The sequence below is a fragment of the Pempheris klunzingeri genome, chromosome 2 (assembly GCF_042242105.1).
Source record: "Pempheris klunzingeri isolate RE-2024b chromosome 2, fPemKlu1.hap1, whole genome shotgun sequence".
Classification (NCBI taxonomy): Eukaryota; Metazoa; Chordata; class Actinopteri; order Acropomatiformes; family Pempheridae; genus Pempheris; species Pempheris klunzingeri.
The window spans coordinates 15829235-15855793 of record NC_092013.1 but is presented as its reverse complement, the minus strand read 5'-3'; the positions used below and the strand labels follow the sequence as shown (position 1 = coordinate 15855793).

The following is a 26559-nucleotide window of genomic DNA, read 5'->3' as shown; positions in this document are numbered from 1 at the left end:
TGGCTGTGTAGGTTTTCATGAGCACTAGCTTGTCTATGAAAGAAATTGGGTAGGAAACTGTTGCCCTTTGTTCCTCCTTTGAGCTGTTTTGTGGTTTTGAGCTTGACTTTCGGTACAGACCACACTGATCTGATGAGACTGACCACCGGCTAGTTTCCTGTCTACAGAGCAGCTAGGCACGACTGAAGCTTTCAGTGTTTGTACTGTGGGGTGTGATATGACAGGTTACTTGGATGATTTTAGCAAAAAAGCAATGAGCAAACACATTATAATTTTAATTTTGAAACTCAAAGAAAGTCCAACGTCATATCTGTGGCCCAAAATAATGTCGTCACATGATTAATTTTCTGTGTTCATGTAGTAATTTTGAGGGCCCCTGTCAGGGCCCCTGGATTCATGGTAACTTGCCCCCTTTACATGCATGTTTACATGGTATGTTTACATGTTGTGTAATGTGATGCAGCCAGAAAATTGTTCTAGCCTGCAAAGTGACGTTAGCAGTGCACGTTTCCCTGGTGAATGTTTGTTTGGTCTCTCTCTCATCAAGCTAAGGTGCACAACAAGACGTGTGTTCATGTTTGTTAGTTGGAGAAAAAGGAGACTTTGGCAGGAAAGCTGATGTGGATTGTTGTTCAGAGTCTGTGGCTCTTGTGTTATGTGGCAGGATGTCTGTCTGTCAGTCTAGCCATCCACTTGATAATCTGGTGCTGTTACTGTTTTAGGCCAATGTGGTGTAAAATCAAGCAGTTTGATTAGCTAGATCGCAACAAGGTATCCATTAAACAAGTTAATGCAAATGCAGGGAGTGCCATCGTGAAACTAAAAAACATAAAATATAAATTTCTCCTTCATATTTTCTGATTTTCTTCTCAAAGGAGAACACGGGACAATTATTTTACAGAGCAGAAACGTATGCTTTTAGGGCTGCAACCAACAATTGTTTTCATTCATTAATCTTACTCATTAATCCGATTATTTTCTCAATTCATTGATTAATCCCTTAGTCAGAAAATAGTTGCCATCACAGGGCAACCCAGAGTGGTTATATGGTTATATAATTTACATTTACAATTGTAGAGGACCAAGGACACCAGCAAATGCTCACAGTGGAGAAGCTGGAACCAGAGAATGAATCGTTTAGCCAAAACGGTTAATTAGGCCAACATAACTGCAAATTGGTAGCAGATTCATTTTCTGCAAATCAACTAATCGATTAATCACAGCAACTCTATGCTGAAAAAGGAAAAAAAAGTGCAGTTCAATACCAGTCAGACTTATTTGAACATATTTGTAGATGTCTAATCCAGTAATGTAAACATATGCAAATATATTTTTGTTTTTGTTATTTTGTTGTCAGTCAACCCAGATGTGTTATCCACTATTTTAAGATTCACCATCGAACTCACTGGGACTAAATGATGCCGTTTTAATTGAAAAGTGATTTTTTTTTTTTTGGTCCCAGTTATTTATGAAGTACAATTAGATTTTTATTGCTTTGAGATGGAACAGTAAAGTCATGGCACACGGGGAATGATAAAAGCTGTCTAAGAGGATTGCAAATATGTGTTGCCTTTGAACATTATAGGGTGCATTATGCATGTGAGTTGTCGCTGTTAATGATAGTGACTGTGTGACTAAGACTGAAACAGACTCTCCTCTTTTCCATTAACTACACAGTAACTCCCAGTCTGGTTCACACATACAGAAAGCTAGTTTTGGTGTAGTGCAGGGGAAGCTATAGAAAAGAAATTTATCATAATTACATTTTTTGACACAAAATAAGTGTAGAAATCTTTGTTGTTGTTCTCAGGTTGCTAACTAAGGCCTGACTGTAGAGGAACGTGGACGCCCTGATGTTTCTAAAAAGTGGATCAGCAGACACAATCTTCTGTCATTGTGTTGGGCTGGCTGAGCAGACTGAGCAGTGCTGTGTTGAACAGCTCTATTTCTCTTTGTCCAGGCTGCATTTCTTTGTCTTCTCCACTGCCGGCTGATTCGCACTGGTTGCTGCTGCTTTTGTGCCTGCAAAATATAGATGGAGACATAAAAGACTTAGAGACAATAGAGACAGAGAAGGAGCTGACTCTGGGGATTTTAATGGACAGTCTAATTTGGTCATTTTTATTTTTGTTAATCCCTAAAAATGATCACTAAAACATATGTGCTTGTGTCAATTTGTGCCACTGCAGGTGAGTTCACGTCTTTCATTGACTTTATATCCAATCCTCTAAAATTAGCTTGGTGTTCTGTCCTGTAAAGTGTCTTACTTCTGTAACATCATAAGAAGCCATAGTTCACGATGAAGGTTTAAGGCACCACTGTTTTATATCTGCAGACACTTTAATTAACTGTTAATCTGTTGCAATAAGATCCACTTTCTCAAATAACAGGCCCCCATGGATCAATCATAGAGAGAAAGGAAAAAAATAAGAAAGAAATTAAAAAACAAACAAAATCTACAGTGATGACACTCCTCCAAAACACATTTTCCATTTTCATATGCAGCTGCCTCTGAGGGTATTTCATCCTCTGTGAAGTGTGGATCAAAGCCACTTCACAGATGTTTGCTGACAAGCCATGATTACATGACACCGAGCCAAACCTATTGGACAGTTTAACGTTTCTAATTAAACCCTGCCTGGTGAACGGTTGACGAAGAGTCCCCCGAGAGAAAGCATTCCTGTGTAAACGTGGCTCTTTTGACTCTCGTGTACCTGCTTGTGCGCTGTTTTGGTGCGATGAAGGATCTGCTACACTGGCAACGCTGGAACAATCCTCTTTCTCCTTGGAGAGGGGACACTCGAGTCCTCCTGCATCTTCTAATAGACTCTCCCTTGAGAACTCTACAGGGGACGTGATGGGAAAAAAAAACACTTTCCATGATACAGCAGTGTGGAGGAAATGCTCTTATCCTATATTTACAGAACTTGGCTGCCTCATCTCATCAATCAGTGCCACCTGACATTTAGTCATGCTGAGTGAATTCAGTAGACTGATCCTTGAGTGAAGCCACCCTCGACTCCACTGGTGTTAATGGCCAAATCGATTTGCTTCCCATAGCTTCCTCTTTGCTCCATTCATCTGGTCTGAGAATTTAATTTGCATCTCCTCCATAACCTCAGCAATCCATAACAAACATGTCATCTTGTTTTTTTTTCAAGCTTTCACACTTCAAAAAACATGTGTGAATCAAAATGAAAATAAATAACACTGTGCACAAAAAAAAGTAATTTTAGCACTTCAGAAAAGCAGTCGTTGTGATGCATTAGTGCTGAATGTGTTTACAGAATGCGCTGCACTCTGACCAGCTACTCACCTGCCATTAAAGTGAATTATCTGGCCTGAGATGAAAAGCTGACCTGGGTTTTTCCTCATCAGATGTAAAGTATTTGGCACAGGAAGGAGACAGTATCTGCCAAGGTGGCACTCTGACCCATGTAAGTGTTTTCATTAAAGGAATAGTTCAATTATTCACTTTCTTGCTGAAAATTAAATGAGAAGGTCGATAATACTCTAATGTCTGTGCGCTGAATGTGACGCTTCGGCGAGCAGCTGGTTATCCTGGTTTAGCATAAAGATCTGTAGTTTAGCATAAAGATCTTTTCACACTCTTTGTCACCTATACTTTTCTTTATTCTGACGACTGGAAATGGGGAAACCGCTAGGCTGATGCTAAGCTAAATGAACTGGCTGCTGGCTCAAGCTACACACAGTATTTCATGAACATACATGAGAGAGGTGTTGATGTTCCTCAGCTAAACCTCAGCAAGAAAGTGAATAAGCTTATTCCTCCAAAAGTCAAACTACATATTTCATTCCATTACCCCTCCCCAATCCCTTAGTCTCAAGTCTTTAAATTCTCCTCTTTCTCCATAACCCTGTCATGAATTAAATACATCCCTTCCAGCCATTTTCATGCTTCCTACCTTATTCGCTGCTTTACTTTTCTACCTCTTTTCTGCCTTCTCTCATGTTAATAAGTTGTATTTGGTTTCATCCCTACTTTAATATTATTCCACAGCATCTTCGCCCTCTATTCTCGTCCCTCCATCTGCTCTCTCCTCACAGTACCACGCCATCTATTTTTCAGGGGTCACAGCGGTGACCTCCTTATCTGTCTCATGTCCTTCCCTCACCCCAGCTTCCTCATATCCTCTCGTCTCCAGCCTTTCATTCTTTTTCTACACATTTTCTTGCCCTAGGTACACTTTGGCAAACTCCATTTTGGTCCTCTTCACACACTCATTGACTTTCTTTATTGCCATTATCAGCTCGATATGACAAATACAACGAATAATGACGATATACAAATGTGGAAAGTAACAAAATACATTTAGCAAGTACAGTGCTTGTACTTTACTTGAGTATTTCTATATTCTGCTTCATATATCTACTCCATTACATTTCTAAGGTAAATATTGTGCTTTTTAACTTTTGCTTTATATATTCCACAGCTACAGATCCATGTTCTTATAAAATACAATTAATTGTTTAAGATTAAATCAGCAGTTCAACCTTCCAACTTCTCCAACTTCTTACAAAGCAAAAATGAATGAATGTACCACAGGTCTTTTCTGCCCGACGAATCATCTCATGGCCCCTCAGATTTATTTAGGGGGGCTCAGACTCCTAGGTTGGGAACCACTGAAATAGTTACAACTAACTCCAACTTCTAAGTGCTTTTACTTTTGATACTTTATGAGCATTTAAAATGTCATTTGACAAGTTCAGCCCAGATATTAACTATAATCAGATTAGATTGTTTAAAACATGAACATATACATGGAAACTTCACACAGGTAGGCTCACATTTTTTAGTTTTCAAGTAATAAAGAACTCCTGTTTGTGCACAAGTCAGTGGTAGGTATTCAAGGAGGTCAATAAAATGCTCTTTTAAACAATCTCCAAACGTACCCTCCATTTGGCAGCGCAGTTTCTCAAAAGCCTCTGCAGTGGCCTCATCATCGTGTGGGAGCTCCTCCCCGGTGGGAACAGAGTCGGGGCTGGGGCGGTCCGACAGGCAGCTCTCTGAGGAGCACTCGTCCCCGCCTCCCTGCTGCTGCCTGTACAGGTGGTGCTCTACCATGAACTGAAGCTCTGGGAGGAGGGAGGAAGCAACAGAAAAAGAAAAGTTAGTTAACAGCAAAGAGCTCGCTTGGGAAGATGAGAGAAGTGGATTGGAAGAAATAGTGGAAAGTAAAAAGCACAAAACCATCTGGGAGATGTAGGGTGACGAAAGGAAAGTGGTGTGAGATGAGGGGGACCAATGGGAGACAAGACGGGGATTGAACACTGCACAGGAAAGAGAGACGTATGAGGGAGAGAAGGAGAAATTGTTGTAGGTTAAGTTATTTTTGGCAAACTAGCAAGATTTAATTAACATCCAGCAGTGTTTGGAGTGAGGGGCCAGTAAAGCTACATGTGAGTGGGCTGATGATTAGTTTAATCGCCTTCTTCAGCCTCCTTCATGCAAGGTTTTATTACTCTTAATCACCTTGAAGTGGGAAACTAAAGCACAGTGATTATCGCCTGCGTTTCCTCTTAGAAGTGACTCATAACACTAAGAGCAGTTTAGCTGTGAAACTAATTGAAGAATAAACATCCTAGAGCACCAGGTTTTATCTTCTAATTATTGTTCCTTTGCTTTCGTTTCTTTATTGGAACATATTCTCCGTTGTACCGAATGCACTCTGCATGAAATCATTTATATTATGTGTTTGAATGGAAAGTGACACCTACAAAATAAGCTCTGCATTGCATAGTGGTTACAAAAACAGCCTACAGAAACAATCAGGTGCTGGAACACTTCTAAGGCTTTTTCTGAACATTTTTTACATTTGTTCTCCAGGCTTTGTTTAACTGCTGCAGGACCCCAAGTTCCCCCGCAACCTCCCTGTTGTCATTATTAAAGCTATGAACACCTCAAATTTGACTCATCTGACTTATGACCACTTCCTACAACAACCACCTTTCTCTAAACACATTCTGCACTTTATCTTCTCCAGACCTCTGTCATGTGAGCAGTCAGTGCCTGTTTATGAGAGTGTTCCTGCAGGAACCGGTGGTTATAAGACAGGACCTGAGGAAACCTTTGTACACTCATATGCTGAAAGAAGCTTTGTCTAAATGGAGTATATTGTCATCTAACAAAATGAAAGTATGGCAATACATAAATAGTAGGTGGAGTTTTTAATATAAGTATGTGTTCGTTTCAGTATATCTGATAATCAGACTGAATTGTCACGGCATCTCAGCGATCTTCATTAAATAGCTGAACAAATAGGATTCGTGTGTGTGTGTGTGTGTGTGTGTCTCATAGAGTGCAGTAAAACATGAATACAAGATGAAACACTGAAAAAGAATGAGACTTCACATTTGTTTTAATGGTGCCAGCAGTGTGATCCAACACACCTTACCATACCTTTCATTGTTGGCGTTCCCTTTTGCCCTTTTCGTCGTTGTCGAGGGGAGTTCAACAAGGCTGCCTGTAAAACATCAACATCGCATATCAGCTGGGCAGAGAGCAATGGAAGAGATTGTTTTGATAGAGATGGAGTTCATTTAAAAGATGAAAAACAGAATTCACATCATTCTGTTTGTGCAATCTCGTTTCAATAAAATTGACTTTGTTAAAGCATGAATTAGATTACCTTGTACAACTGGTTTGGGAGACGATCTTCATCTATTTCTGAGAGAAAGCAAGTAATCAGTTAAGTACTGGACACAATGAAATAAAGCAAATACAGACTGAGCATATCAAACATTACAACCTTTGGTCCAACATTTGGTGCAGTCTTTACACTTTTAACAGTAGCGTTGTTGATCTGGTCAGTGTACTGTAGCTGGAGTGCTGCTTTACCTCCAGACAGTGCAGAGCAGAGTGGATATAAGGTGACCTCCAGCCAGATGGTTATCTGACGCACTACAAGCCAATGCAGTAAATGTTTGCTCAATTTTAATCAAGTAAGGTAGGCGGAAGCATTTTATTCCTCATTCTCACTCTCATCAATGAAAAAAACTCTCTGGGTGATTTTTTTTGCCAGCAAAGGGGGGTGGAGTTGTTTATCCACCCTCATCTTCCAAATAGACCCCACATAGAGCCAAATGCTGATGACAGATAAACGGTACATCACCTTTTACTCAAAACCCCATATACACTTTATTTATCAAGAATAAATCACATTGTCGCAATAATTTCATGAGAAGAGGTAAAAAAACATTTTATTCCAACTTTATGGGCAACAGTGTATATACAGTATATAGCTGTAGAGATTATATTTACTTAGGAGAACGAGGAAACTCCCACATGATACTACACTGTTTTTTTATCTGTAGTCAGTATGTGAAACATGACTCTGTGGTCACTGTATGAAAGGACTGAAATAGCAAAAACAAATCATGTGACTGGAGTACAGTGAAACCATTAACTGTGATCAATAGTGAGTATGCTGAACCCCCACCCAACTCTGCGTTTCCATCCTTGGAACTTTTTTCTAGGACACCACCTTGTTGCTTGGCAACCTATGCATCCCTAGGCACTGAGGCAGCGTGCGTGCCAGTGAGCACGTGCATATATTATTTGTATTTAAAAGTATGCACTAGGCGGTTCAAATGCCAGTGATGTGCTTGTTTCTTTGTTAATCACTCGCTCGCTTTTTCTCTGCACAGACGCGAGCTCAGTGGTGTGTGAAAATCGGACACAAAAAACAATAGATTTCATTTCAAGAAGGACTCATCTTGACGCTGTAAGTATTTACACTGATGCTTGAAACTGAATCTTACTTCTAACATCTCCCTGGAATTTGAGAGGGCTCATACAACCATTACAGATTTTGTTTCAAATCAATCCCAGGAAATGGGCCAGTCTTAATTGTCCTTCAAGTTACAGGGTGAAACTTAACATTTATAAACTGGTATTTGACACTTGTCAAACCACAAAAGTCTGGAATGAGAGTTTCATCCCACCAGTACAAAATATAATCTAAAACATTTTGTGCAGCAATTAAAAAAGCTGTAGACATATTATACACATATTACACTGTACACAGACACTTGGTTTTGTTTTCAGGAAAGGTGTAATAAATATCTTTCATTGTTATAATCTGTTTTTGACATTTACTCATTACTCTGTTGCTGTTTTTGTTTGTTGTTATTGATTTTTTTTCTTCATTTATTTAATTTTAGATAAAGATGATTCAAAGAAGACGGTCAAAGTAGATTGGTAAATAGGAGAGTCAAAGGGAGCTGGATGTGTCTTGGCTGTGAAGAGATTAAATATGAGCTGCTGTAAAGTTCTGCAGTTTCAGAGATGATAAATAAACATGTTGGTGCACCACAGATTGAATGAAATTGCAGCCTCAAAATCTACCCAGTGTCTTTCACTTCATGTGTAAAATTACTGCATAGTAAGTTAGAAAAAATTGTTATTATGGATATTGTAGTAGTAGTAGTGGTAGTAGCAGTAGTAAGTAGTAAGTAGCAGACATGGTTGAAATACTAAGAAACATAAAATGTGGCTTTCACACGGCTGATATTCAGATTGTTGTCTCTGTGTGTGGAGCCCATCTGTGCGACAGAACTGCAGTGATGAGTCTATCACTGCGACTCCCAGATGACTGGCTGTCTGACACAAAGCCAGATGAGAACAGAGATGAGTCTTCTGACTCCTCTTTTTTTCAGCCAAGCGCCTCTAATTTAGCTGCCTACTAGAGCTGGTGTCAATTTACAGTTTCTGAACTGCATTTGATGAAGAAAAATGAGTAAATCAAGAAAACCCTTGGCCTGTGTGTAAAACAAAGTGTACAGTCAGTAGACACAGTCAAGCATTAAAAGGGCTGTTTCATCTTCTGCTGTTGTTTACTGTTGCTAAGAAAGGAGCAAAGAAAGTGTGTGTGTGTGTGTGTGTGTGTGTGTGTGTGCGTGCACACAAATAACAATATGTGGCTCCTTTCTTTTCATTTCAAAAAATTTCAAAGAAATCATTGTTCTTCTCCCTCACCTCCCACTGGTTTGAGTGGTAAAAAATGTTAATTAATGAGCCTCAGGTTTTGGTTAGTTAGTTGTTCCAAGCTTCATGTGGAAAGACATAAAAGAGGTTTCAATCTTTTCATGTAATTGTCAGGAAGACAAAATATGAGCACATTTAGAATTTAACCTGCTGGGAAAAGGAACAGTTCCTTTAGCCGTTTTGCATTAAGGAGACACTTTCTGCCTCAGTCACATAATGGAAAGTATCACAATAATGAGCAATAAAGCATACTGTGATGTTAGTAGAAACACGATGGCTTTCCTGATGACCTGAGTATTCCTAAATCTTGGTATTGACACAAAGATTAATCAATCCATCTTGTGTTTTTGGAATTTCCTCCCATGCTTTGGATTTCATACCTTTGCCAAAGTGTTTCAGGTGGCAGCAAACACTCGACAGACCCACAGACCAGCTGCTGCTCAAAGAAATGAAGACCTCACTAAAAGGGCACCACACTGGCACAACAGAGCATCATTTTATGTGGGCATGAAGTTATTCCGCCCCTTTCAAAGCGATGCACTGATGTTTTCACACCAGCAACCAAACAATAGCAGCTCATCAAAATACCAAAACAGAAGTTAATGGAAACAACATTCTTTCTAGTTGTATGTACTGTAATACATTTCAATACGTTTTTTTACGCTTTATTTTATCTCACTCAAGTTGTTTCTTTATCTCTCTCCAGGAATCAGTAAAGACATAAATCCTCCCAATAAGCCAGCTTCTTCTTCAAGGGAGATTCAAATCAGACACACTCTCACACTCCAACAATTTCTGCTTCCTCATTATTTAGCCCTCAGCCTGAATCTCGGGTGTCTGTACATCTGTGGCTGTTCGTCTGATGTGCTTTTGGGGTTCACAGTGCACAGGGCAGAGCAATCTGCAGAGCCTTAAATAATGCAGGGCTCTGTCTGATGTGGGGCACACCATTACTGCACCAGTACAGCTCCGCTCCCTCATCATCATATCTATTCCTCCCCATCCCCCTCCTCCTCTCCAACAACATACTCTCTCTCTCTCTCTCTCTCTCTCTCTCTCTCTCTCTCTCTCTCTCACACACACACACACACACAACTGTAACTGTCTGTCTCTTATTGTGTCTCTGTGTCTGATTTGATGTCTGTCTTTGTCTCCGCTAGTCACTGTCAATCCATCTGCTGAGGTCTTTTGTTTTATTCCTGACTTGAATCTTTGCATGGTACACACACACACTCACACTCAGAGAGAGAGTGTGAGCGTAAAGTACATCCAAATTCACACAAGTGTTCTATACATGCTTTATACCCCAAACATAATGTCACCACCCTGACAAGACAGCAAAAACTACTAGAGCTTTAGATTAGATTTCATTTTTTAGATTAAAGTTTATTAATTCTAGTGGGGAAACTAGTCTGGTCAGAGACATTAGGCTTTAGTGTAGTCCAGGATCCCCTCTAGCCACTAAAATTAAATGAGACTAGGAGTCTGAAGCCACGCTAGAGGCTCTCTGAGGTACAGTGGTGCTTTTAGCTACATGATAACATCGACACGCTCACAATGACAATACTAACATGCTGATGGTATAAGATGATATAGACCAGGTTCACCAGCAGTTTTGCTAAGTAGCATTAAAGCCAAAGTAGAGCTTTACACATCAGCTGTACACAAATAATCACTAATGAATTATGACAAAAAGTCAGGGGTCATGTGGGGAAAAGTCAAATTAGCATTATATAAACAGAATTTCTGAGAATCAGTGTCTGTATGTTAAGGACTTCATTTACGGAGGCAGAAAACTGTAACAACCAAACAAATCAGCAAAATCCAAACAAGTTTAAAACTTAATTTAACACACGTCCTGCTTTTCTGTAATCTGTTATGCTTTATTTCAGTTTCTTCTTGTTTTTTTCACATTTGCGTTCCCTCACTTCTCAAACTACGTCTCCACTCGGTACCTCTTAAGTTTCTTCTCTGTCTTTTTCTCTTGTCTGAATGTCTCTGATCTGCTCTTAGCAGGATTGTTGAAGCTTCTCGCTGCACTTTCATTCAGAGATCAAGGTTTACTCTGAGACACTCCACATGCTCAGAGTCCAATTACTGAATCAAACACATACACATGTAATCTCTCTCTCACACACACACACACACACACACACACACATTATGCACACAGATCATAGACAGACAAAGATTTCTAATCAGACCCAATAGAAAGACAGTTGTTTTCAAGATAAAAAACACACAAGTCAACTCTCAGTAATGAAATGCTGTGATTTAAATAGTCGTGGTCACGTCTGCTGGTATCCTCACTGATATCAGCACTTTATTTATTCATAAAAAACTGAGAATAGCGTTTTCTGTTTTCTCACCTTGAGAAAATGACTGTTGCTGCCCCATATTCCCAGATGATCGTCTGTTAATGCTTTAGTGGGTCACAATACCCACTCACACTTCAAAGTACAGCAGACGTAGGGAGGGAAGCAGTGGATGACTCATCGAACACAATAACTCTCTAGAGGAGCGCTGTTGTGTTTGATCATTAAGATCCCATGAGAGCGCAAACACATGGCTGTTTTTTGCTGCTCTAATGCAGCAGGAAGATTCATTTGGTGAATAATTGATTTGAGATTCTGTTGATTTGAGATTCATTTCCACTTTCTCCACCAATCCACCAGATGCCCTCGGACTTACCCTCCTTTTCCCATCATGTGACTACCCCGCCCATCTACACACCTGTTCCCACTTGTCTCTTCAGTCGTTACCAACAATTTTATCACAGAATTTTCTCAGCTTTTATCTCTTGTTTCAATCTGCTGACTCTGCAGCCAAATTCAGTTGTTCTTTTATCCCCATAACACCACTACAGGATATTACGATATAATACGGATATTAACAGCCTCTGTGTTTTTATTCTCAATCACATTTCACCCATGAAATTTCATTAAGTTTCAAAAGAAAAAGAAAAAACCCTCTCTGGGCTCACTGAGCACTTTCAATCCCTGAAACGACAGTACAGAAATGACCAAAAATGGAAAACAACAAAGTATGCAGGTTTTTATGACAAACTACGGGAAAGCAGTAAAATAAGCAAGATCAGCATATTTCTCAGACAACATATCCAAAAATAATCACAACCCCAAAGTTCTATTTAATACAATAACTTCTGTTCTCAGTGGACCATCCAGTACAGACCTTTAACCTGAGTTCACAGAGAAATTTGCTGCCCACATTATTGGAAAGATAAAGAGCATCCGGTCTCAGATTTCACCAGATCCATGACATCTACCGACCTTCTGCAAATAATCTAACATCCCAGCAAACTTTCCACTTGCGCCTTAGACTCTATCCCAGCTAATTTTATAAAGGAGGTTTCCCCCTCTGTTGGTCCTGTTATTTTATTGGCTATTGATTATCATCCGCTCTCTGTCTTCTGACATCTTTCTAAATGGTTTAAAAAAAGTAATCAAAAAAATAAACAAATCTGGATCCTCTGTTATTCTCTAATTCCAATTTCTAAATCATCATTCATGTCTATATGGTGCTGGAGAAAGTAATTTTAATTCCTCATTTTAACTGTGGTGTTCCTCAAGGTGTCTTTCTTGGGCTATTGATTTCAATGGTTCCTCTCAGCCTGATAATTAAAAACCACAGTCTTTCACACCACCGTTATGTGGACGACACACCATTGTATGTTCCTCTTCAGTCCAGTTCAGATAATCTCCTTGGCTGCCTCAAAGAAGTCAAATGCTGGATGTTGCAAAACTTTACTGATGACAAATCTGAGATCATAGCCACTGGTCCAACAAACTCTATCAGCCAGATTCACAGTGAGCTTGGTTCCCTCATAAAAAAAACATGAGGCAGTCTGCTTGAAATCTTTGCAGCAGATCTTCTATCCTCCCACTTTTGCCATCTGACTCTTTATCTTAATCCCGAGTGTTTTTTTATGTTGTTATCCCTCAGTTGTTTTTATTATTATTATTATTATTATTATTATTAAGCCAGACAGAGCAGTAAAAACAAGCAGTCACATGAACAGACAGACTGTTAACCTAAAGTGTTAATCTCAGTGCCCTGTTTGTAGGTTGTAAAAATAATTTGGTGTCTTCACAGCTGAGTTTAGGTAACTTTTTCAAATATTTTTTCGTGAAAGCAAACACAGAGGGCTTCGGCAATAAAACTGACCCTGGCACAACAATCAAATGAATGCTAGCACATACTCCTGATGCATAATTTTGTAATGTGAGTGCTGTTTACCTGTCAATCATCATGATGAAAATTCCCAACATGTCAAAGCATGTTACCCAACTATCTTTTACTCAAATTGGACTTCCTGGATCGTACTTTAAGTCTCACCAGTACCTGCACCAGCATTCCCCAAACAATACAAGTATGCATGGCTGCTTTCTGAACATCTGCTAACCTGAACTGTCATCTGTCGTCAGATCTCAGCCATTAACTTTAGCAAAAATAATGAATCCTCAAATGTTAGAACAAAGCTATAATGAAATAGAATTATCTGTTTGGGTGTTTCGAGATAATAAATGTAAAACTATACAATGTCTTCAAAATGACAAATTGTGTGTGCGTGTTAATGTATGTGTGTGTATATGGGTGCGTGTGTTGCATTTAAGTGTCTTACCAGGTGATGATTGGTCACTGGACGCCACTAAAGTGGCAGGCGTGGGTCTACGTCTTCTGATCTGAAAAAGTAAGAAATATAATTTAAATATAGAAGAACCGTTCTGCATTAAATGAAGGAATATTCTCCAGTTCAGATACAATTGATTCTTTGGCAGCATCTGGGCTAACCTCTTCAGGAGGCACCACTGTTGTTATTCAAATAAACAGTTGCTGTTGTCACATCTGAACCCGCCTGCAGCTTGCACTGATTGGCCCAAACCACTGTGATTTGGCCACAAGGAAAAAATATGGGGCCAGCATGATAGTGATTTTGCAAATCCAGCTGCCTCGCAAGGTAAAGATGAACCCAGAATCAGCTGGATCAGGTCTTAATGGTCTTGATTGAGTCTCATGTATGCTGGGACGAAGTATTTTGTTCTTAATTCAACGTAATTATAATGGAATGGAGGTCAAATTGTATATGGAGAAAATAAATGATGATCCTCTTACCTGGGAGCCACAGCTGTAAATAACAATTTATTTGGACGAATGCAACAGAAATTATGGCTTAGGATACCCACACAGCACTGTATGTTTCCATGCCCCATGTAGACTATGAGAATTATCAAAAAAATATTGGTCTGACATGCATTAATATTTATTTACTACAAATGTTCAACTACTGATTATTTTTAGATTGATACAAAATAAACTTTCTTCTTTGCTTTAGGTCCTTTTCCACACCAGAACTTTTCAGTCCAAGTTCAACCAAGCACAATTCTTGAACTTTGGTGACCAATTAACAACAAACACACATAACTTTTTACCCTGCTAAAGTTAAGTCTAATCAATGCACCCACAATCTAACGTATTTTTTTACCCCTTTCTCTCCAGAAATTTGCAGCCAAGATTTTTGGGAAGAGCACAGTGATTAATTTTCATTCACCTCCAGCAAAAGGAGATTACATTTACATTTTATTGCTCCATAAACCTAAAAGGCTGTGTTGTAGAAATTTATATAGACAGTCAGTTACACACACACACACACAGACACTCACACACACAAAATGCACTCCTTACACATAGCTGACAGGGTTGCTGACTAATACTAGAAGCCACGTGAGCTCCAGTCCTCCATTTCATCTTCTCTAAATGCTGCTTGTGCACTTCCAAAGCTGTGTAGTCAACTCCAGTCAGCCATATTGCTTAATCTCAACCTACGCAGATGTTTTAAATCAGCTAGTAGCTCAACTCTTTTCTATTGAGGTGAAATACTGAAGAACGTGCAAAAGTCAAACCCCAAAGTTTTGAGCTGCGAGTCTACAGCGGAAAGCAAAAACGCTCCTTTTCTATTGCAGGTGCAATTTACATTTGAGGAAAGTGAGTAATTGAATTGTTGTTTGATTTACATTTCCAATGTGCCTTTTTGACTTTGAAAATGCTTGAGGAAATTATCAACACAAAATGGTTACAAATACAAGACATCTCTTCTGATTCTGTTCACATGTAGTGTTTGCTTCAGGAAACCTTACTACAATATGTCCCTGAGCACACACATGCGGATACAGATACATTTGTAGAAGTGTGGTGTCTTACCTTAGATAGATTAGCTTTACATTATAATGACATGATATTCAGATATAATTGGAGAAATAAGGAGCACTAATGAGAAATGAGCAGTCACTAGTATCTATCAGAAGCAAACTCTAATTGGGTATTCAGATTTGAAGAGGCTTCATTTTCATATCCTTTCAAATCACAGCCACGGAGCAGAGGAAGGCATGTGAATTAAAAGAGGCATTGAGTGGCTTTTCTTTCTCTTTACCAAGCAGGCAGAAATGTTTTCCTGCTTTTGTCACTTCCAAGAAAATTGCTGACCTGATATCCTGAGACACATGTCAACTGTTGAGCGTCACCTCGCTGTGGCACTGTTAACCTCTCTTTAAGCTTGTGATGCAGCTGTTTTTCCTTCCTGAGTCTGTTGCTAAAATCAATACATATATTGTCACGGTAATGTCTGTGTTGAAGTTGACATAAACACAGGTTGGGTGTTGCTTCACAAATGTGTGTTAGAGCGTGGTGGTTTGATTATGCAGAATGACCAACCATTCAGGAGACCTCAAAGTTGAGCCACATGGACCCGCCACAGATATCTTCTTCTAAGATAAAAATAACAATAATGGTTTTTTTGTTCTTGAGACGTAATTTGCAAAAGACATGGAAACTTATATATATATAATATAATATAGGGTTGACTTTTCTTTACATCTCCTGAAGTTTTCATGTTATGCCAGCCAACTGCTAAATTGTGCCCTAAACACATTAAGGCTAGGTTGAGATACAGTCACTCAAGCTAGATTAGCACCAAATACTCGAGTTTAAAGTGTCTTTGATGATGACGATCATAAAAATCTGGTTGTCTTACATCAACATTTTGCTGAAATCAATGACATTTCGTAATGACATTACATCAATCTCCTCCTGGATTTTCTGACTGGCAGGCCTCAGTCTGTCAGGATAGGAAACAGGACTTCAGCCAGCATCATCACGGACATCGGCACACCTCAGGGGTTTGTCCTCAGCCCCATCCTCTACACCCTGTTCACCCACGACTGTGTAGCCTCACACAAGGACAACACTATCCTGAAGTTTGCGGACGACACCGCTGTGATAGGACGCATCACCGGTGGGGACAAAGCAGCCTACAGGAGGGAGGTGGACACTCTGGTGACACGGTGTGAGGACAACAACCTCACCCTCAACACGGACAAAACTAAGGAGATGATAGTGGACATGAGGAAGGAGAGGAGCCCCCATCAGCCACTGCTCGTCCGAGGTCAGGAAGTGGAGAGGGTGAGCACCTTCAAATATCTGGGGGTCCACATCAACGAGGACCTCACTTGGGCACTGAACACCACACAGCTGGTCCAGCAGCGGCTGTACTTCCTGAGGAGGCTGAGGAGGTTTGGCATGTCGTCAAAAATCCTCACCAACTTCTACAGCTGCATTGTTGAGTCCATCTTAACCGGCTGCATCACCGTGTGGTACGGCAGCACCACCATCATGGACCGCAAACGCCTGCAGAGAGTGGTGAGGACCGCGTCCAAGATCACCAGGACTCCCCTGCCCTCTCTGCAGAGCATCTACAGACGCAGAGTCCACCGGAGGGCTGCCTCCATCATCAAGGACCCCACCCACCCCCAACACAATCTGTTCACTCTCCTCCCCTCAGGCCGGAGGTGTCTGAAGTGCAGGACATCCAGAGTCAGAAACTCCTTCTTTCCCTCCGCCATCAGGCTCCTTAACAGCCGATAGGAGTCAATAACACCCAACTACCTCTAATCTGCACATTCACTTTGCTTTATGTTAATAAAATTGCACATTTTGTAAATATATTTATGTAGCAATAGTAGTTTTATATTTTATCTTCTCCTTTTTTTTACTCTTTTACACTCTTTGGCATTCAGTGTGGATGGCAAAGTAAGATTTTCATTGTACAGGGAAACCCGTTTCTGCTGTGTACACATGATAATAAACGCTTTGAATCTCAATCAGAAATCTTTATCACTGGCCATGATCAGACTTCAGAAGTCACCAACCCAGAGCAGGTTAGCAGGCTTTCCTAAAGCTTTAAACAGAGGGTCTGGAAGTTCAGAAAACAAAGTGGTCGCTTTGTGATCCCTTGATCCAATAACAAGAAAAGAAATAACCACCTATAGTCTATGGGGCTCTATGCAACTCCATGAGTCTGTTACACCACTGGTCACCGGAGGAAGGTCTCCAATGTAACTGCATCACAATCAAAGCTAAAGACTACAGAGGATTGTGCTTATTGCACAGTCCCCCCCCCCTCTAGGTTAGATCAGCGGTATCTGTTTTAGGTCACATCAGACTGTAAATTCATTTTTTTAAAGCCTTTTATTGATTTTTCCTGCTGAAGTTTTGTTTCTCTCCGGTACTATTTTCTGGTATCTTTTTTGATTTGTTCTGTATATTTCCGTGAAGGTCTTTGGGGGCTCAGGTTTTAGAAACTAGCTCTAGAAATCAAGTTTTTAGCCTTGTGTGTGCGTTTTGTTGCCATTCCAAAAAATCCGCTGCCAGCCCACATTAAAGCACAACGGGCCATGGCTGTGTAGAACTGATTATGCCCAGAGTCATTGTTATTCTCCTCAGTCGGCAGCAGAGCAAACTCCCTGATCCTTCGCTCACACAAATACCACCGCTTACTGGACAGGCTTACTCCTCAAACCACTGCGCCTGCCTTTCAGCCCACAGTCCATTTAAAATGCAGTTCTGTCACTTCTCACAACAACCAACAAAAACAGCCTTCAAAAGTGATGGGTGGGCAGAAAAAAGCTCTGCATTTGTGTGGGGGCAGCGGACAAAATACCCTTGGCTGGAAAATATAGGTCAGGACAAGAGATAGCAGAGTCACAGTCTTTCATATTTAACCCTTGCGTTCTGCTGACATTGGGTTTACTTTCTAATTGTTTGGGGTCTCACAGATCACAATGCTGTGCCTGCGAAGAAAGTCAGAATATCTATATTTTTTTGTTTTCTTACGATCTCATGTAGAGAAGCACTGATGTGGTAACCCTTCCCTTTGCCACAAACTGAGCTTGTATATTAGATGAAGGTGGTAAAGTACGGAAACGGCCATAAAACACTGTTGTTAAACCACCAACCGACCAACGGCCACACAACCAGGCCAGCCTCTGTTTCAATAGCTTCCGTAACTCATGCAGTCTTTGATTCAGCATTTCTTTCATCTGTTTTTACAATGTTTTACTCATGAAGGTCTAGGGCTTATGGGAAATGGGTGGCTAAAACCAGAAATGTTAAATAAACAACAATAGTAGACACATGAAGCGAGCCACATGGCATACAGTAGAAAGGCTTTGTCCCAAGGCTTGATTTTTAGTTATTTTAATTTTCTGTATGGACTTTTGAAACATCATCATTCAAAATCATGCTTTTAAGGAATTCTCATAAAAGTCTGAATCATCAGGCTGATAAAACAATGTCAAGTGAGAGCTGTTACAGAGAGCCCAGGACCTCCAGGATCCCACATAGACCATTGGAATTTATGTGGTTTTGTTTCAGTGGAGATGTTTAACATTTTGTTGGGTTTTGTGCGTGTATTGTGTGTCCTCTCACGTAAACACATTTAAATTTCATTGGATGTGAATTAAGGAGGTCAAGGAGCTACAGCTATTGTTCAGGTTTGGACTCTTTTCTTATCATGGAATAACCAAACTTTGAACTAATTGAAAAAGGTTTACAGTTAAAATCTACTTTGGGAAAGTCAGTGGAAAGCATTAATCTTCTAACCCTTACTTGCCTTTGAGAAAATCTGGGGTAGTTTTATTTTTTTAGCACTTGCCCTGTGACCTTTTTGAGAACAATGTGTTTGCACTTCTCAGCGCCATGACTCAGAGGAAGGGCATTCACACCCAGGAAAACTATGCTAACACCTTGTTATTGGGTGGGCAGATGCAGTACGGAGCTGTCAAAGATTTAGTACAATGCACAGATTGTGATTCCTCTTCCGTCATCCTATTGTTTGAAATATGATCCTTTTTATTGTTCAGGCTAAAATCAGCGCTCAGCCATTAGAAATCCTCACAGACTCTATCCAATTGTGGTCTAATTTGGCTCTGAATAAAATGACTTACTGTATTCACAGGACATTGAAAATCCAGATCATCCACTTCTACTTTTCTTTTATCTCACTTTCTTCAGTCCTCTGTCTCCTTCTCACTGTCTATCGATCCGTTGTCTCCTTCCCTGTAATAGTTCTCCTTATCACTGAATATCATTCAACCAGCTGCACTGGGGAGTGAGGATTAGAGACAATTCATAAACTGTAATTCAATCGCAGTAATAGATCCAAGGACATTTAAATTACTGCTGAGAATCCCAAAAGTCTTACTTAAAAGACTAAATATTTTGTTTTCAGTGGACCTTGGAAGTCATCTGCTCTGGCCAGTTATTGCAGCAATTGTGAAGCTGTACAAATGCTGATTTACTTGTGGTTTGACTGACAAAAACATGACCAAATGTGTAAAAGAACTGTAACACTCACTGTTGGCTCGACATGCCCCCTTATTCCTGAAATGCATATATCTAGTTTATCATAACAATGGAGATTTTCCACTTGCAATCATAAGTAATTTTTGAACAAATGGGTCCTTGATCTTAGACAAAAGCAGGCTTCTCATTTCTTGTCAGAAAGTGGTGATTTTTCTGAATTAACAGCTGTCACTGGCTGATTTTTGTCAGCTGTAGCTAGCTAGCTAATAAAGCTAATTGCTCTGTGGGTTGGTTGAAAACGAAAACACTACCTCCAATTGACACTTTAATGGTTTCACCTATTTTTAAATAGGAATCTTGCAAAATGCATCTTAGACGTGCTCCATGGCTACATGCGTAATAGCATGCTAAAAAAAGCTACAGACAGACAGTTCTAGGATCTATTAAATGAATCATAAGGAAAAATGTAAGTTACATAACCCTGTTTGGTTACTTAGCTGATGTTCTTTTTCTCATTTTTAATGTTAGAGAAGAGCTTCTATGATGAGGACAAACCGATCTGTTTGGCAGTGTAACACTATATCTTGAGTGTAAACATCCCCAAATACAACGCAGCACTGCACAGTGAGGGAATGCTACACAGTCTATAAGCTTGTTGTGAACAGTTCTAATGTTTGCTTCCAGGAAAATGGAGCTTAGTGTGTAGTGTAACCAAGATTTAGTCATATTCATTATGTTCACTCTCTCATTTACTCTCTTCCCGCTTCTATTAATCAGCTGATTGTGGGCTTGTTTTCACCCTTGCACATAACCAATCAAATACTCTCTCTAACCCTCATGAGCCAATTGTCTCATAGCTGTCAACGTTTAAAATTGTACCTCTCTCTCTCTCTGCCCTGTCAGCTGTCATTTCAGGCTAATTGCTGCGATCCTCCTCTACCCCGAGCACCTCAGGTTATCTCCACATGACACAATCACCTCCTTAATGGGCGGCCATGGGTCCTTCCACTGCATTCATCAGATCTCAGCTTCTCGTCACCCCTCATCACCACCACTGTTGTCTAGACTCCACTGGGGAATATCCTATCATCCCTACATGCTTATATATTTCTATATTTATCATCTGTATGGGGTTTAACCACCAAAGACTATGTATCCTTCTTGCACTGTTAATAACTCTTCCTGGCTGAAGTGATATCCTCCCTGAACTTTAAGGTAACACTGGTAAAGGTGGTAAGCTCGTTAGACTCGTTCGCAGCTGATATGGTGCAGATAGCACACAGTTTGATTCATTGCCTTACATGTTTGCCTCTGAGTTTTTGGTTTTGGAATGGCGAAAAAAACCCCAATCATATTAAATGCCAGATACCACTCTTTGTAGAGTCCCATGGACACTGCTTCTTTTGCATGTGATGACATTCAATGCTTGACAGGCCTGCCAAGTCTGGTTAGAGTTGCTATAAGCATAATAAAATGCAGCGACGAGAATATCTGCTCGTTGAAACCATATATTTCAGTTTAATGGGTCTTGACTGGCTCACTGTGCAAGAGATATGCATGGTGTGATAATAAATATAATCTACTGCACTCAAAAGTTCTTCTTGGAAAATGGCCTTCCTGAGGAAATGCAGAGTAATTGTTATGTTCTCAGTGAAGGACAAAGAGGGTCTGACACGTCAGCGTAGAGAATAATACAGAGGACATTCTCAGCACTGAAACATTTGTAATGAAAAACCGCTACCTCAAAATGTCGTGATTCATCATCTGAACAAGGAATATATTGCCTCCATCAATTAATTTAGTTTTCTCAAGGAAATGCTCGTCATCTAAATGACAGCAGTGATGAATGAGTTTAGTGAAAAATCTGTGCGGGTGTGGGAGAGGATTTGATCGCTTAATTATTTATTTTTTCTCTGAACAACATTGCCACTCATAGCTGTGAACAATCAAAGAGAATTTTGAGTTCAATATGAAGGTAAATCAGCCGTTCTACTCATGTAATATTTACTCCATTTACAACCTTATTGTGAGAAAAAACCTTGTGTTAACATGGTGCACTAATCAGGCTGCTGCCTCAGTCTGATGATAATGAATTCATTAGTGTGTACATGGTGAATGTAATGTGGACATCATGCAAGGTTAAGGATGAGAAGGTCAATACTGCTCCTATATTTTCCATTAAAATTCAAGGCTACAGCTTTTAGACCCCTACTGTGTATTGTTAAAAGAATATTTTGACATACATTCATTCACTGTCTTACTGAGAGTTGGCTGAGAAGATTGATGCACCAGTCTCATGTCTGTTCAATATAAAGCTTGAGCCAGACTGAGTGCAGGGGGACACAGCTAGCCTGGTTTTTATAGGTAACAATATTCACCTAAGTGAATACTCCAACATGTCTAATGCTCACCAACTTCCACATTATTTCTTGTTTGGTTAATCTGTACAAAAACAATGAACTACTTCATGGCCAGGCGCAGTGATTTCCTGGAGTCTTGTCGTCTCTGTGAGGTTGCTTTCTTTTACCAGACTAGTTGTTTCTCTTTTCCCAGTTTTTATGCTAAGTTAAGTTTACCCTGTGCTGGCTCCCATTGTCAACATGGAATACATGTTAGAAACCAACAATACCTACTTCTAGTGAGTAGAATATCTAAAAAGTTGCAGAAAAAGCACTTTCTTGACGTCATCCACTGAAGCCATCAGGTCTTGGCCTCTATCAGGTACAGCCAGTTTATGCTCAGAAGTACACAGTGAGCTCTCCTGTAAGGTTACGATAAGGGTGGCACACGCTGTATCTGTGTGTGGATAGGACGATGAGTGTGTGCTGTTGTTGCGAGGGTCAGACCTCGGGGAGGCTGTTCTGACTGACGTGCAGTTCTCCACGGAGGCTGATTCACCATGCTGGGAGGTGTCAGGTTGCAGAGATTACTGAACCATGGGTGAAGCCCCCTGGCGTGACATTCGTAAGTGTGCTTGCAAACACAGAAACAAGCACATACACACATTTCTTTTTGTTTTTTTATATTTAAATATATATATATATATACATATATATATATATAGAGAGAGAGAGAGAGAAATTCTCTTTGTTTATTTTTTATTCTTTGTCTGACTGTTTTGCTGTTGGGCTGTCAGTCTCAGTCCATCTCTCTTTCTCTCACACACACACAGAAAACCACACACTTAAGACCCAGCATGCTATGCTGGGTCAGTGACCACTCACAAAGGTCTTAGAATAAATAGAACATGCATCCTTAAAGGGAAAAGTCTCAATGGCAATCAGCCAAGCTTTGGTAATGCTTATTGAGTCTGAGAGCTAAGAGCCCTCTTGAGTCTACGCAGGAGAGATAAACTGAATTCTACTTGTACGCAGCTAAAAGGAGATCTTTTTCTGGTGAAGAAGAGTGGGTAAACACCAGGCTGGCTGTAATGAGTGGCTGCAGCCAGAGATCAGACGTGTGGTTAAATAAATACAGACAGTGGGAACAAACTCCCTGACACTCAGACACAAGCAGGACAAACACAGAGACCTGAGCCACATTAGTTACATCAGCATCTCTCAGATGTGCAGAGAAGAAGAAAAAGTGAGAGGCAAATGTGCAACAAGGAAGCATAGACAGACTTATAGACTCACACACTCACACAATTAGACAATCACACTTTACAGTTTTTCCAAATGTACCACAGGCGTTACTTTACAGACAATTAGTGTCTCTAATATCACTCAGCTAATTACACATATAATAATGATTCTTAAGGGCTGTGTCCACTAAGTGTTTGTTCCCTTCTGAAAACAGCTCTTGAGAGCGCTTTGGAGGCGCAGCTTTTTTCAGTGGAGATGCTCTGGTTGCTATGATACAGACTATCCACAGAAATAAAAATGTCGGCACAGGGTACAGGTCTTGCCCTGGCCATTGATCTGGAACGTAAACAATCACTCCCTCATTCACTCATTCACTCCCCAATAGTTTATATGACGTAACAGTGAGCAGTAAATGGAGATTTTGGGCACTTATCATCGTTTTGCGTCACCACTGACGGCTCAATGGTAATGTTTGCATCTGTGAAATGCATGGGGGGCTGCAGAAAGAAGTGTACATGCAATGATCACCACTTTTTTATTCCAATGTGGAGTTTGTGGAGGCTACACAGAGGATACATTTATAGAAAAAGAATTTTCACACTGAAATAAAATGGTGGACAGTAAACAGTGCACTATATATAGTAAATAGTAGATTTGATATAAAGCAGTGACGGTGGATTACATGGTGCATCATTTTCTGTAAACTAGTTATTTAGCTGGATAGATAGATTACTTTATTAATTCCAAGAGGAAACTGCAGTGTGACAGTACAGCAGCTATTTAACACAAATCACAAAACAAATGCAATAGGTGAGAAACAAGTACAATTACTGTAAAAGGCCAAATTATAGACTAATTGAATTATAGACTGAAGGAATGAGCTTTGCTAATGAATGGATAGGTAATTACTAAATGTTAATACATTGAATGGCTATTGCTGAAAAGAATTTGATAAATAGTATCAAAAACAGGCTTAGGTTTTATGAAAAGCTAGACTATTATTATTAAACTAAGAGCTAAATTGTTAAAAATTCAAAAATGATTTACATTTAAGTTAGCTATGATTTTAGCTTTAATTATCAGTATTCAGTAGAAGTGAAATCCCACATGCATGTGAAGGTTTGTGTCATCAAGGACTCTCTTGAAACAGCACAACAACTATCCTGTTTGTCAGTGTTTTATGGGATTGAGTTTCCTCTTTCTTTGATTGAATATCTCTAAGGAACAAAACTTCAAGGTAACTCGTAATTGGATGTGTAGTAAAAAGTGTATTTCTTGCAGTGAACATCCTTCCAGACTACAGTCATAATAGAAAGGCTGTCTGACTATATATTGTATTAATACCACAGTCAGCTGAAAGCCTTTGACAACACGCAGGTTATCTCTACAAGCTCATCATATGACGTCTTAAACCAGCTGGTCAGACATTTTGGCGCGTCATGGCAGGAAAAGTATTGGTGTAATTGATAACATTAATAACCAGGCCATTGTTAATGAAAAGTGTCTCACCTGTGCTGTTCCTGCTATAAATCAGGTCAAAATGTCTGCCACGAAAAATGATTTAGGTTTGTCCCATTAAAGGAGGTCAATACTTATTCAAACAAGCATCCTGTATTTTATACTTATTGTTAATTTAGATTTAGACAATTACTTATGTTATTTAACATTTAAGTTTTTGTTGTTCAGTTAATTTTCAACTATTTTACCACTTGTATTATATTAATGTAACTGATTATTTTCTGTTAAGTACTGAGAAATGCCATCACAATCACCCAGAGCCCAGAGTGACACCTCCACAATGTTTGTTTTGCCCAACCAATAGCAAAAACCGCCACATTGTAAAACACAAAAATTAAAAAGCGTCACATTTATGAAGTTGGAACCATGAAATGTTTTCATATGAAAAATGACTCAAACGATAGTAACTAATGCTGTCAAATAAATGTAGAGGAGTAAAAAAGTACAATAGTTGAGTAATATTGTAGGGGAATAGAAATAGACTGAAGTACCTCAAATTCCTGAGTAAATGTAATTAGTTACATTCCATCGCTGCAGATGATTCAGCTCCTCACATCTGAGCCTTACAAAGTTGTAACACTCGATCAGACCAGCAGCTCTCACTCAGCCTGATCCTGCCCTGACCCCACGGTATTCCCACCCCATCCAATAATAAACCCTCATACACTCCTGCACTGAGCAGTCCTTCTAACAGCTTTCCCTGTCAGCCTCACAGTCACAGAGTGAACAGCAGAAAGAGAAAGAGGGAGAGAGAGTGACATAGACACGGTGTAGTTAGACTCATAAATCTTTTCCTGTTTTACTCAAAGCTAATTCATTATTAACGATGTGTCCTGTTCATGTTATATTTATAAAAACTAGAAAATGGGACACGTTTTTTCGCTACATCCTCTGAAGGCACATCACTTGCACCCATCGGGTTATTCTCTGTCACTAATAAGAATCCAATGCTCTTATGTCTTTAAGTGAAGTTGAGTTTGTAAAATAAGTGATCATCTTTTCAAGATTATTTGCTTTAAACTGAGCCGCGTCATGCTGGTACAATCTAATGAGAGATTTGAGAAATTATCACGCTGATGATAGCAGCTTGATTTGTGACAAGTTTATCTTGTGATACCAGGCAACTTTTGTCAGTGTGTCACCGCTGCACAGTGTGTGCAGAACAGCCACTTAGGCCAAAACAACACCAAACCCCTAGAGACACATCCATACACTGCAATAGTGCTTTTTAACACTTCTGAGACACTGTGCCTCTAAGAACCTGCTACGCTGAGAGTGGAGGTGGAAAAATCAATCGTAAATTCATCATCATCACGTCAGTGCTGCATCCAAAAGACACAACCTGCTAATTAAGTGCAGAGCAGTAACAGGAAAGTGAAAACGTGAAATGTGTGTTTCTCTAAAGCAGTAATTTGTCATCAGACTATAATCTTGCATTTAGGACACAGCACACTGCGCTTTCTCTTCCAGCTGAGTTGCTCGGCTGTGTCTGCACCTGCATTGGTGCCTTGGAGGCTGAAACAAATGCTCCTCAGCTTTGTGACGAGCATAAACTATGATTTTATTTCAAATCTCTTCCACAATAATCTTTGTAAAAGTCAGATCATGTCACTGATGCATAAAGACACCCTTGAAAGCCTGAAAGTGCCCTTGTCACCCACACCACCTCCCCTTCCTCCCCCCCGCTCCTGTTCTGCTCTCCCTCTTCCTCACCTGTTCGGCTGCCTCTGGGTCCAGGTGGGTGTCCAGTAGGGGGACGGTGAACTGTATCTTCCTGGGGCTCCCGGTTTCCAT

The 26559-nt window shown here is 39.9% G+C and overlaps 1 protein-coding gene across 1 annotated transcript; it reads right to left on the bottom strand.

Moving 5' to 3' along the window:
* Positions 1 to 1503: 1503 nt before the first annotated feature.
* LOC139215443 (protein phosphatase 1 regulatory subunit 1A-like) lies at positions 1504 to 26559 on the bottom strand. Its single transcript, XM_070846413.1, has 7 exons — positions 26479 to 26559; positions 13650 to 13710; positions 6651 to 6688; positions 6422 to 6485; positions 4915 to 5097; positions 2715 to 2843; positions 1504 to 2022 (listed from the first exon to the last, which is right to left on the bottom strand). Exons 1-7 carry the CDS (start codon positions 26557 to 26559, stop codon positions 1943 to 1945), a joined length of 636 nt encoding a protein of 211 aa, XP_070702514.1. The 3' UTR covers positions 1504 to 1942.